The sequence below is a fragment of the Argiope bruennichi genome, chromosome 6 (assembly GCF_947563725.1).
Source record: "Argiope bruennichi chromosome 6, qqArgBrue1.1, whole genome shotgun sequence".
Lineage (NCBI taxonomy): Eukaryota > Metazoa > Arthropoda > Arachnida > Araneae > Araneidae > Argiope > Argiope bruennichi.
Genome location: NC_079156.1, coordinates 115,857,754 through 115,871,856, shown reverse-complemented (window position 1 = coordinate 115,871,856; position 14,103 = coordinate 115,857,754). Strand labels below are relative to the sequence as shown.

Genomic DNA, 14,103 nt, shown 5'->3' with positions numbered 1-14,103 from the left:
ATAAGTTACAAGTTATAAGATTATTTGTTTTACCTTCAATTAAAAGTGATAATATATACAAACTTTCAAAAAAAAATTATTTTATGATCTAATCTTTAAAAAAAATAACTAAAGAAATAGGTATAATTAAAAAACAACATTAAAACATAAAAGAACATTTTTTTTATTATAAGTCTATTTTATTTTAAGAGGATACATATTTTATTTGGACCCTTCGATACATTTTTAAATGGCACCTGCTAATGGCTTTGAAATGTAATGAAACACGAACAAATTATTTTTTTGTCCAAATACATTTAGAATACATTTGAAATAAACAATCTCTGTGTAATTGCCCTCTCACATTTTTTAGAGCAATTGTGGAGAAAAACTCCAGAATTCACCACACACAAAGTACAGTAAGTAACCATGCCTTCAGATTGGTTCTTCAAAAATAAAAACTATTTTTCTATATATATATTTTGCAACCCAAAACATGAACATAAACCAGTGAGTGTACAAAATATAATTTATTTATTACGACCAATTAGGAATGTAGCAATACCTGCGGCAGCTAAAATTATAGCAACACTGCCAACAGTAACAAAAACTTGCTCCTTCTTATCAAGGTTAGAAAATTTATTTACAATACCCTCTCCTTGGTTCATAGTTTTTCTGTACGAATCTCGCTGTTGTGCTCGCTTGAAATAGTCTTGTACATGAGGAAGGTTATTATCTTTAAAAAAATTTTCAGTAAGTCCAACCATTTGCAATCTAGTTAAAAGTACACATAAACTAATATCGGCTATCGTAAACTTTTCACTGCAAAGCCACCATTTTTTCTTATCTGGAAAACAAGAAAAAATTAATTACAATACTAAATGAATATGGATTTTACTTTAAAAATGCTCAATAAACAAGGAAAAAAAATAGATAAAAAGTTTTTAACAGATCTGAACTTCTAGTCCAAAATATAGTACATTTGGTGTTCAATAAAGGATAATCATATATTAATAATAAAAAAATGATACTTATCTTTCAAATTTTAATGGTTTTTCTAAAAATTCTCCTCGTTACATGCAATGCAATCATATTCCTTTTCAAGTTTTCAAACATAAGCAGGAAATTACTTTTAAGAGGAGATTCAAAATCAACTCCCTAGCTTTTATTATTGTTTCTGGTGATAGAAAATATTTACTCCAGAGATATTACTTTAAATTTGTGAAATGAAAAAACTCATATGCTGCTAAATAACAAGGATGAGGTAGTCGTATGACATTGCATTTTGAAAAAGATTTTTGGCAGTCACAAAATCCATCGCTCACATACATGCAGTTTTTCAGTGAGCAATCTATTTGGCACCCAATGAAATATTCAACCTTTCTTATAGATCTCTTAATATGATTTGACAATCATTTTTCATATCACAACAACTGCATTAATGTTTACTTCCACTAAAGCAGCCACTGGAATGCTGGACCCATTTTCTTCTGGAATCTATAATTTTCCTTTTTTTTAACAATTTTTAGTGGTACTATAAGGAATCACAAATCCATAAGGCTCTGGTAGCACTACATAGACTTTAATACCCAGTTTGCTTGTTTTTTTAATATAAAACAAAATTTCATTGTGTTTGTTTATTGTGTGCCACATCCATTTTCAGTACAAGTGAAAGTGAATAATGTATACTTGGGCAGCTACGAAAGCTATATTAATAATGTCATAACCATGAAACTTGCACCATTTATTCTTCACTTATCTTATCACACATTTAACATTAACTTAAATCTCCTTTAATAAATTCTGATTACTCTTTATCAAACAGTCCTTATGTGATAATATTTCAGGATTGATTTATCTATCATTTAAGAATTTATGATTAATTATAGCAATGATTAGTTGAAAGCTGATACATGATTTTTTTTTTAAATTTATGCTTACTACCAATGAGCATGATTAATTTTTTTGCTTGATCTCACTGACTAACCAAAGACTCGCTCAAAAGATTCTTGTTTGAAGTTGATGATGCATTAACTTTGCATTTCGGACAAATAAGCAAGTGTTCTTCAGTCTTAATTTCATGCTAATTCTGCAGATTGGCGATTAAAAGAAATCTACTTGAATAATCTTTCATTGGTGGTATAGAAACAATAACTTTCCAGCAAAAATGTATTTGATACTGCTATAATGTACATCTATAAACACTACAGTAACTGCAATAATGAAAAGTATTGTAAAATATACTGTAAAAATTCACTGAGATTTATTAACATTGAGGAAAAAAAAGTATGGAAATAAAACTGAGAACTTTTTTTTAAACTTTTAAAATGATCATAAAAAGTTTTTTTTTGTTTTTTTTACAGTAATAAGCCCAAAACTATTGAGGAAAAGAGTAAAAATTTTGATTAATCTTAAGTGTTAAGTGAAATTTTGAACAATTTTTTTAAGTAACCATCTATTATCAAGAAGTAATTGCCAGCTAAATTCAGTAGTCTTAGCTCCAGCAATCTAACCTGTATAGTATTTTAAACAATTTTTAATCACACGCATTAAATGACACAATTTATGCATAATAAGCCAGCATATAAACAATAACATGTTAAAAGAATTAAAAAAAAAGCAAGGTTTACAAAAAAAAATTACTGAAGATCAATTCTGGGAAATACATCTCCAGGATAAGAAGATAATTACATTTTGCAGTATAAAATTGAGGCATAAATTTTTGCATATACTCTTTCTTTTCTGATATGCATTAAAACAATAATTAAACAGCTGATTTTGTAGGAAAATGTATTCAAACCTTAAGAAAAAATAAAAATTTCTTAAAACATTTTTTTTAAAAAAAGAAGAAAAAAATGGAGGCTTTTTGAAAAAAAAAAATGAGTAAACGAATAACAATATTTACCCTAGAAATCAACATATATTTGTCATTTTAACTCACTTTTTCTTATTAGTAAAGAATAATTAAGTAAAATTTTACATGAATTAGTATCTTCATTAAAAAAAGGAGTAGAAGCAAACTATGTTGAGTTCAACTGGCAGGAAATAATTGATGTAAGATAAAAAGTAAATTAATTATGATGATGAAAAAATGATGATGTATGAAATAGAAATTATTCTCCCCAATTATAACTGATGTTGAGAGAGATCATAATGAACATTTAAATGGTTTTGATCATAAAAAACAACTGTTAATAAAACAGTGATTACAGAAAATTCTGATACTCCGATGATAACACAGAACTGTAACTCAAGACATATTACATTTTCATATTGGAAAATCAGATTCTGATGCAGTATCAGTTTTTGCTACATATATGTCATTAAACAGTGTCATTCAAGCATTATTCATTTTCCTATAAATTATTTTAACATTCCAAATTGGAAAAAGTTTAATTTTTTTTTTTTAATTTCATAGATGATAACATTATGATGAATTTTTAGTGATTATGATTTCTTACATAATCTTACTTCTTAGTTCCATAATCTAATTCTACCCATAAAAACCATTAAATTATTTTTGAGTAATGAATTGCTATGCACAAAATTGAGGACGAGACCTCCAACTAGAATTGAATTCATATTTCATTATTTAAATCAAATATTAGTTACACTCAATAATTTCATTGGTTCATATTCTATTAACCACAGAAAGAATTTATTTGCACTATAAAAACTATGAATTGTGGTTGAAAAAAGTTGTATCAGTGATTAATTGGAACCCTGGCAACATCCAGTTTAATTGCCATAATCAGAATCGGCTATTATCATATAGATTATTTTGCTGACTTTTGCACTAAATCAATTTTTTTTACTGACAGAAATTGATAGATAAAGCTAGATATTATTTATTATTTAAGTAAAAACTGAGTATTGCTTAAACTTTACATCAATTAACTGATATCAAATCTCTACTGAAAACAAATATATATGTGTGTGCATATGTTTAAGCTCAATAGGCAAGACTGTCAAAAGGACTGAGTTACAAAAGTTGAAACATATATGCTTTGGAGGATGAAAATGCACACCATGGATTTTTTTTTTTTTTTTTAAACTAAAACTTAAGACTGACTTTGGGATTTCTTTTCCAAGATAACTTCTAAAAGTAATACAACAACAACAAAAAATTAAAGCATATAAAGAATAAACTTTTCAATAGTACTAGTTTTTATGCTGCAAAATTTTTTTGAATAATTTTGTGCGCATATTTTATTGTTAAATTGTAACTCAAAAATGCTTTCATTGTTAATACAATATTTCATCCTGACTTTTTTATGATTAAGATATGAATTATTTATTATGATTTATTATTTATATCTAAGGTATGAAGATTTCACTTATTTTCCTATGTTAAATAAATTTCAGATTTTATGCCTTTGATTTTTTCTTTTTTAATTTGTAGTAGCTACATTTAAACCTTAACTTCAAAACTAAATAAAGGTGAAAATTTTTTAAAGTGTGCTCATTTTTAATCATTGCTGTTCTTTCCTGTGATATAATTGCATGTACAAAGTTGGAAAATTTAAGAAATGCATAGAACTATAAACACATTCATGTAAGGTTTCTAACATAGTATGAGTTATACATGCATATTTAATTTTGAAAATGTTTTTGTGAAAAAGCCATTAAGACCAAGTTACACAAAATATTTCATGAAAATTTTAAGCAACTAATAATTTTAGCAAATCAACATGTTGTCAAAGCAATTAATATTAATATAAATATATCTGGACCATTTAGCATTTAAAAATCATTATATAAAAACATATACTAAAAACTTATCTATTCAGTTTCCAAAAATGGTAAGATATTGTTTAATCTTTGAATTTAGAAATGAAATAAAAAAAAAGAATAATGGAATTTAAGTCACATACCACCTTCATGAGAGACTAGAGCCTTTTCAACTTCACCCAAAGCATACTGAACATCTAAAATTCCTTTTTCAACCTCATTTTCATCTGTTATTAAACGTGTCAGTCTTGCAAGATTGCTTTTTTTATTTAAATAATAATCCTTATATTCTTTGTTTTTTTCACACAAATCAGTGAGAATATTCTCTTGGGCTGTAAACACTCCTATTTGAAAAAAGAAAAAATGTTTGTTGGATAAATAGTACATAAAATATCAGCTAGCATTCAAAGCCAGAATCAATAACAAAAAAAAAAAAAAAAAAGAAGATTTGTATACATTATTTTATTTCAATATTAATAAAAAATGAAACTGTCTAACAGGATTACCTTCCCAGTGCTTTTCCTATTTGTATATTCAAGATACGAGCAAATGCGTAAATAGAACTTGTGCTGGTCATAATGCAGTATGATTATAAGAAGTAGAAAAAGCAAGGAAAGGGAGCAACAATTTAGCATTATTCAAAATAATAGCCTATTAAAAGAAGGTTTATATTTACTTTAAAAAAAATTCTCTTTATTTATAACATAGAATTTAGTAAGACAAAATTTATATATGGGGGGGGGAATATATTGTTTCCCATGTTCTTTAACTATAAGTCAAACAAAATTAAGGATTCAGGTGAAATAAAACACAAAATATTTTTGTTATCATGATATAAATCATTTAATGATTACTTAACAAAAAAAATACAACAAAGCAAGATTACTTCTTTATTTCTTCATTTTTGCCAGTTCATGAATTTGGGCATATATTTCTACAACTGCTGCAGTTTCATGGAGCTAATCCATAAAAAATAAAGTACAACATTTTTGTACAGCTTAATGAACACTTTTTAGCTGTTTCACTTTCAGAAAACATAAGTGAAAATATTTTCGATATACCATCGAATGAATTAAAGGATGAATATGACACGATAAGGTTTAATGCCCATAAAAATTCAGCTATAAATTACTATTCTTGAACTAAACAGTTCAAATTCAGTTTATTTGTAGACATTAAATTTTACATTTTCAGTTTTGACACAGTAACTAAAAGAAATTCAGAAAAAGATAACAAGTTCAACAACAGTGATGACTCCTTTGACTAGCACACAGTCTTGCATGTTTTCCTCCTTTTGTATGCCTAGTAAGTGCCTGCTTTTCCATATTACTTAAGTCTTATTATCTTCTTACAAAACAAGCAATACGTTGCAAATGGATTTTGTGGAACTTCTAGAACCTATTCAAAAAAATCAGGATTGAATTTTTTTTATCAATCCAATTTGTATTAAATATGGATTTCAAGCAGCTCATTGTTAAAAAGAATTTTCTAATCTACTTTGAATAAGCTGACAGTTTCTCATATAATAAAAAAACCATTCAGTAAACTCAAGTATGGCAGACTAAATACCACCACACTGCTTCCGCAAATTAAATGTCCCTGCCAAAGAAATGTATTCTATTCTCTCACGCACACTCAGTACTTGCTAATCAGGAATCTCATGGGAAAAGATTATCGAAACTGGATTGATATATAAAGAAAAAAAGGCACGAGAGTAAAAAAAGGGAAGGATTTTCTGCATAACACAATAGTGAATGGTATTGTTTCATTTTCAGAAGCTGTGGCTACGATCTTTTACTCCTGCAATCTTTAGAGATCAACATTTTCAGAGATGGGAAAAAAATAACTAAGAAACTTAAAGTTCACTGCATTTTTCTGGATTTTATAAAAAATTCCAAATTTCTGGCATTTTTGCTTTTTTTTTTTTTTTTTGTCAATTTTTTAATTTTTGTGTTTTCTCAATTTTTCAGGTGGTGTGGTTCAATGTGGTGTGGCTCCTGTTATATGGGGGGGGGGGAGGAGACCAATATTTTATTTTAGTATATGCAGAAGATGAAACTGTCTAAGAATATTAAATAGAGGGGGGGAGGCCAATATACATAGACTGCTTTGAAATAGTACATTAAAATAATGTGAATGTATTTGATATAAATAAAAAAAGGCAAATTTATAAAAATGCAGTAAATTAAGAAATTGATGGACATTTTTTAATAATTTTTTAAAGCACCAATACATCTGTTGTATCTACTCCATTATCTAGTCCATTTATATATGTATATAAAAAATTCTAATTGTAAAATTTCAGAATAAATTAAAAGAAAATGTTATAAACCACAGTAACTTTTTGCTCTGTTATCACTAAAAAGACGACTATTATGCAATTAAAGTTTAAAGATCATTAGAAAATAAACAGATACCATAACAAATTAAACCCTTTTCTTTTTAAAAAAATATTATTATTATTATTCTGAATAAATAAAATAAATTTTCTCAAAAATATTTTTCTAACCTAAAAAAGTACAGCAAAGATTCAGCCAATTCCTTCCAATTATATATATATATATCAAAAATATTTTTGTTACAAAACGTAACACATCCATACTGGCTAGTGATAGGATTTGACTCTTCTTTAAAAATACAAATGCAAAACATTCTTGCTCAATATAACAAAGCGACAGTTTTACTAGATAAAATGTTCATGGTAATTAAAACTATGTTTCAGAGAACACACAATCATTTGAAATATTCTGTATTTCTAATAAAAATGTTCAAATTTGTCATCCATGCAGCATTCTTAATTCTTTAATATCCAACACCATATTTGTATGCTTCTTCAAATACTTTTACTAATTTGTCACTAATCAAATAATTAGACAAGTATGGCCACTGTTTTGAATTGTAACAAATTTACTATGAACAAGGTTAGGTTAGAACATGCTTGTGTCTTAGAGTGATGGCCAAGGATTAAACGAGAAGTATGTTACTGTAAACATTAATTATGTATGATCAAATAAAACTGAAGGGCAAATTATTTAAGGTGTTATTGGAAGTTAAGGAATTTATTATATTATTTAAACATGAATTTCCACAATATCACTTTTATTAACAATAAAAAAAAAGCATTAAAAGTAAATACCTTGACGAATTTTGATCTCTTGTGGAGTAAGCTTCATTGTGCCAGTCAATGAAGGATGGAAAATACATCCATATGTGACAAGCTGAATAGGAATATTATCAAGCAGATCTCGCATCCTCTCCATTTGTTGAAACTCGGAACTTCCCTTTTCAGGAATCAGCCTGGGAACATCACCTAAAAAAAATTTCTCAATAACTAAAAAGGTAATTCAAATATTTACCAGTAATTATCAATTAATTTAATAATTTACTTAACTGATTTTGAAACATCAAATGAGAGATAAGAAAAAACGATTATTCTTAGAATAATCATTGGTATTTTTGGCATTGAATATTGGCATATTTATTATTGTCAAAGGTACAGGAATTTTTATTTTAATTAAACAAAAAAAACTTAAATTTGGCATTAGTTAAATTTGTAATGCAAAAAGAAAGAGCAAAACCTCTAAGAAAAGAAAAAAAAACATTCACAAAATTATTCAATGATTGCAAAATTGTATTAACTTTTAGCTCGCTTTCATTCATACTTGAATACTGGCAGTGCATTTAATTCATTTGTATCATATGGAGAAAATTGGCCCTTATCACCAATTTTTTGTTTCTTTGTTTATTCCACACACACACACACACAAAAAAAAAAATGACAGAAATATAAATTTACAAAAAGATGGCTTGGATGAATTTTATAAATTTTTGGAAACAGGTATGAAATACATCAAAATGCATTTAAAAAAATGATATATTTCCTTTATTTTTGGAATAAAATTACAAGAGAAATATGAACTTATAATGCATCAAATAGAAAATATCAATTAATTTAATGTACTTAAAATTACCTTACAATTCAGAAGCATTTTGTTTATTATAGGATCAATTTTAAAGGTATGCCAAATTTTTTTTTAAATGCTGAAAGAAAATATTAGCAAAACTATTTTTCTGATATTTTAAAGATCTATATTCACTAGAAAATACTAACAATAAGATCATAATTCAACAAAAAAAAAAAAACTCTCAGAGGTAGGAAAATAAATTAATTCAGATTACAATACTGAGACAATATATTAAATATAGTTTAAAATAATTCTAAATAACACAGCATTTATTCTTTCATTTTCTTAACACATAATACAACTGAATATGCTTTGAAAGAGAAAAAAACTATTGAAATGTTTTTTTTTTTTTTCTTTTTTCTTTTCTTTTCAATAAAAGAGGGCCATTAAAGCTGAAGAAGTGAAGATTGTAAAAGGTGGCTGCAAAACTGATACTGATTTTGTTAATTATGACAATCAATTGAATGCTCAGGGAAAAAAAACTCTGAGAATATATATATATATATATATATTAGGTATGATTAATTACTCTTTCTTCTCCATTACAGTTCAAAATATTAACAGCACCAAATTTATTGTTCCTAAACTGCTTTGAGTAAGAACAAATGCTAAGTGAGGCCTCAACCAATAACGAATTTCCAAATTAGAATACTATTGGATAATCATTGTAATATCTTAAATCATACAAGAAAATGTAAGAAAAAGATATACATTTTTAAAACAATATATAATATATGAATATAATATAAAACATAAAAACAAAATGAATTATCAATTGGTTAGTTATTCAAAACGGCCATCATAATTTGAGGCACTGTCTGTCATAAAATAGATGCATGGCAGTTTACTTCAGAATTAAAGGAACTTCTCGAGTATGATGCTGACAAATGTATATAGTTAAAATTTTGGCCCACTAAGAAATTTAAGGAAAATACCCATCGTACACATTCAAAAATGAAGATGGCCTCCAAATCCGATTATTATTAAATGACTGATTTTCATTGATTGCAAACTTGTTCACTTTATTTATGAAAAAGACTTAGTAAATTGTTGGGTCCAATAAAAAGTTTTAGAAAAAAAACTTCCATAACTTTTTCTGATCTTCTTGACCATTCCTAATCAATTAGTCACCCTGCCATTAAATATATTTTGATAACAATTATTAACTATGAAAATATATTTTTAACATTATGAAAAATGGAAAAAAAAAGAGCAAAATAAAAATTTTGCATTTAAATCTTAAAAATGAAACTTTATAAACTTTATTAAAGAAAACAAAACTTTTAAATACTATAATTGCATATAATTTGTATTTTAATTTAAACTAGATAAAAATAAATGTAGCAAAAAAAGTTTTACAGTGTCTTATTTGATATATCACTGTAATAAAACTGTGAACAGCTGGCCTACCATTGCTGAAATTATCTTCAATATAATCTATGATCCGTCGAGAGTCTGGAATGATTTTAACACCATCTTTCAATACAGGAACTTCACACTTAGGGTTAAGCTTCAAAAACCATGGCTCAAACTGTTCACCACGAAATAAGTCTACAATATGAGATTTGAACTTGAGTTTCTTTTCGTGTAATGCAAATACAACCTACAAAATAAAGAATTTTTTTAAAACACTGATTTAAAAACATAAGAAATCATGTGTGAAAATTAATCTACATTAAAAACTATTAATCTTTCAATATATCTTGAAAGATGTAAAAGGTTATGGGCTTTTCTCTGCTCACAACAAAAACTATCAAGATTCTAGAGTCAAGGATTGTATTGTGGTATTTATATCTATGCCCCATACACTAATTAGTATAGCTGTAAAGAAAATGGCTACCATATGGCATTTAAAACTAAAAACAATGCACATTTTATTTTAGTTAAATAGAGAAAAGCCAAGAAAGTGCAAAAAAGTATATATCTATATAGAATTGTATTACTGATTGATTTTATAAATGAAAAATATCTTAATTTTAATTTCTTTCCTGTTAGTTTCAATCTAAAATAGACTACACTTGATTATTGTGTGTGTGTGGTTATTTTATGTGCACCAACCCAAAGTAAAATAAGAGTATTTTTAGTCTCATTATGTTTATACACATCTATCATGAGCTACAATGCTCTAGTCATAGTCAAAATTGGCATTATTCTTTTTGATGCTTTGCTAAACAGCATTCCACTACATGGAAAACCTAATTTCACTTGCTTCTAAAAATTATTAAATCCAACCATAAATGGGGAAAAAAAAAAGATTTAAAATTTAGTTTTAATCTTTTTTATGAATAAGAGATGATAATTCAAATCAAAATTATCCATAATTTTCATCTATAGTATAACATATAAAAGCCTATTTTTTCAAAAAATTTTATTAATTATTTTTTCTAGAAAAAACAAATTGTTAAAAAAATAATTTTAATGTCATTTTGTTGGCTACATCTAAAACTATTTATACTATATCTTTTAAAATCTTTTATACACAAAGCATACACATAATTGTTGAATAAAATTAGACGTCAGCTGGAACAAAGTGTTGATTGTATTACTTGGCAGGACACTATGCTAGAAAGTCTTAGTTTTCATTTTTTGTTCTTCTCCCTTTTTAGAGGGAATTGAACTCAATTCAAAGAATATTGTTTGGAGGGCCAGAATTCTTGGAAATGACCAATCCTTAGTCTGGATCTTAAGTTCAGCGGTTTTACTTTATAATCAGTAGCTTTGGCCTTCTTTATTTGAAGTTCAATAGATTTTTCTGCTTTTTAATTTGAATCACTGCCTATAATAGTGTATTTTTTTAAAATTGTATATAGAGAGATAGACATATGTTATAGCTTATTTTTTATTTTAAATATAACAGTAAATTTTTTATTGCAAATTAATTATATTAAAAATGGTGCAGAAAAATAAACTAAATTTGTCCAAAACGCCAAAAATGCTTCAATCATTGATCTCCAATAGTGAATCTGAGATCCCTCTCTTTATGGTGCACCTTGGATAATGCTCAACTATTCATGCTGCTACACATGTATGAAGTAGCCTTTTTTTATTCAAATTTTAGAGATTTTACTCCTTTTTTTTTTTTGCACTTCACTACAATGATCACTTAGACGCACTTTGTACTCTAGCAGTGTAGTGTTCTAGCTGTTGGAAAACCCCCAAAACCAAACAGATGAGTACGATTTCCACAAAATTTAACCTGATACTCCTACAAGTCTAAATAGGTTATCTACGAATTTTATTTTTATTTATTTTTTTGTCTGAATCTAAGGATAATGTGCCGCAAAGAGTTAACAAATTTTGATATGTATTACAAATATAAAACATCATATTGTTTCTTTTACCAAAATTTAAACAATATTCATTGAATTTTACCTTTCAGGATCACAATTTCACATTTCTTAAAAAATAATTTTTTTGAATCATGCATAAATTGTTATTGTTCTGATTAAATTGGCTTCATTAACTGTAATTGCATGAACAAAAAAAAATTCCTCTTAAGATCAAACCTAAAGCTATTTGAGATGCAGCATTAATCAAATATGAATTACTGGCTTATAGAAATTTTACCTACAGGATTCAAATTAGCCAAAAGGAGAAAAAAAATTAAATTATCAATAAGTATTATCAATAAATTTCCTATAAAGCATAAAAAAAAATATAAAAATCACACACTGCAAACTTATTCTAGTAACTTGCATATCAAATTATATTTTATAAGAGAATGAAACAATTATTTTTGTTTCAGGCAATAATCATTGTTTTTGTGATTGAAATGCTAATTTTATATTTTAAAAAATTTCACATTTTCTTATATCCTTCAAAGTTTTGTTACTTCAATCTGGACAATGCAATAAATTATTAGGTTGTTCTATGAAAGTTTTTTCCAAAACCCTAAAAGTCAACTTTGTACCAAACCTGACTTTTGCTTGGAAGAATCTAGTAATTACACATTATTAAAATGAATTCTAGAATGGATAAAAAGAGCAAATTTTAATACAGTGCAAAATGATAATCAATTGAGGCAAAAAGAAGTTTGAGTCCCATGCATTATAACCTTGGATTTCAAAGAGTAATATTAATTTCAATGTAATTTATCCAAGTATCAACTCTTGCCCCCCTCAATTCATGTCATATTTTATCCTAAAACAAAATAATATGCAGCATACATAACAAATATGTTTCTTTTACAAGCAAAATCACATTTGTTTATATAAGCAAATGCTAAATCAAATTTTAGTTAAAGAATGTGGCAAAATCACAAAATATAATTTTTTGCAACAGAAATACATTCTTTAGTCAATATTTAACAAGTTTTCCATTGCTTAGCATGATTTGCAAGAGAATGGGGGGGGGGGGGGAATATGTAATGTGTCTTCTTGTTTTATCCAAATTTTAATACATTATACAAACTTATAAAAAAAATAAGTACAGCTTAAATCATAATGTTTAGCAATAAGTAATCAAAGAATTGAAAATTTATAAATATCTTTTAATAATGAATTTTAAAAATTACATTTAATCAAGAACCAAAATATAAACTATCACAATGCTTGATAGAAATTATAATGTAGAGCATTTTATTGATCAATACTAAATAATTTTAACTATACTTAAATCTTAATGTGAGCATTTATGAATATATGCTACAAATGATAGGTTTATCAGTCAGTTATGTAGAAAACTCAAGAAATGATATTTTATAGCTTTCATTGCACAAGAAGCATATGCTACAATAAGCAATCTTACAAACATATGTGTTTTAAAGCATGTGATTCTGTTGGCATATATAAGATCAACTTTTGGTTTCATCAAATTGTGTTTTTCAGTAGAGCATATTACATAATGTCTTACATTTTTTTGTATTTCATTTCTTTTCTTTCCAAAAATATTCTTGCCTTAATTATTTGTATTCTTAGTAAATAAGAGAATTTGAAATGCACCAACTAAATAATGATTCAGAATAACTGAATTTATATGAAATTCTCTAGCCAATAGGTTAGTTATGTAATATAATGGAAGAAAATAGTTACAAAGAAATAATGAATTTTTAATTACGATTAAGAGAGTGTATCATAGTGTCAAACTGCATTAATAAATATTAAATTTCCCGAAATTACATGTAACATAAACTTGATAAACATTTCACAATTTTTAGATAATCAACATTTGGAAATATATGAAGGATATAAAAAATTTATGTAATTCAGCGTTGTGAATTACCTTCAAACAAAAATATGATTGATAATTTTGGTAAAGTATTAAACCATTTCCATTTTCATTTGCTTTCTTCACATCTGAAGATACTGTAGTTTGTAAGCCGGCCATATTTTTTATATTGTGACTGGATTTATGAACTGATGAATGATGAACTGTGAAACATGAACAGATAAGAGTTTAGAAGTATACATAAAATCCCAAAACTATTTTA

At 26.4% G+C, this 14,103-nt stretch overlaps 1 protein-coding gene across 1 annotated transcript; it reads right to left on the bottom strand.

Annotated features, from left to right (window-relative positions):
- Positions 1-490: 490 nt before the first annotated feature.
- LOC129972620 (ganglioside-induced differentiation-associated protein 1-like) lies at positions 491-14,046 on the bottom strand. The gene is made up of 5 exons (XM_056086822.1): positions 13,896-14,046; positions 10,086-10,278; positions 7,847-8,020; positions 4,854-5,054; positions 491-826 (listed from the first exon to the last, which is right to left on the bottom strand). The coding sequence occupies exons 1-5, from the start codon at positions 13,998-14,000 to the stop codon at positions 510-512; spliced, it is 990 nt and encodes a 329-aa protein (XP_055942797.1). The 5' UTR covers positions 14,001-14,046; the 3' UTR covers positions 491-509.
- Positions 14,047-14,103: the final 57 nt, after the last annotated feature.

Bases quoted from the DNA above. Each gene is read 5' to 3' on its own strand.
- LOC129972620 (XM_056086822.1), bottom strand. From the start codon at position 14,000: ATGGCCGGCTTACAAACTACAGTATCTTCAGATGTGAAGAAAGCAAAT. The intron at 10,279-13,895 runs GTAATTCACAAC...TTTATTTTGTAG, and splicing joins AATCATATTTTTGTTTGAAG to GTTGTATTTGCATTACACGA. The intron at 827-4,853 runs GTATGTGACTTA...CTTGTTTTCCAG, and splicing joins TCTAGTCTCTCATGAAGGTG to ATAAGAAAAAATGGTGGCTT.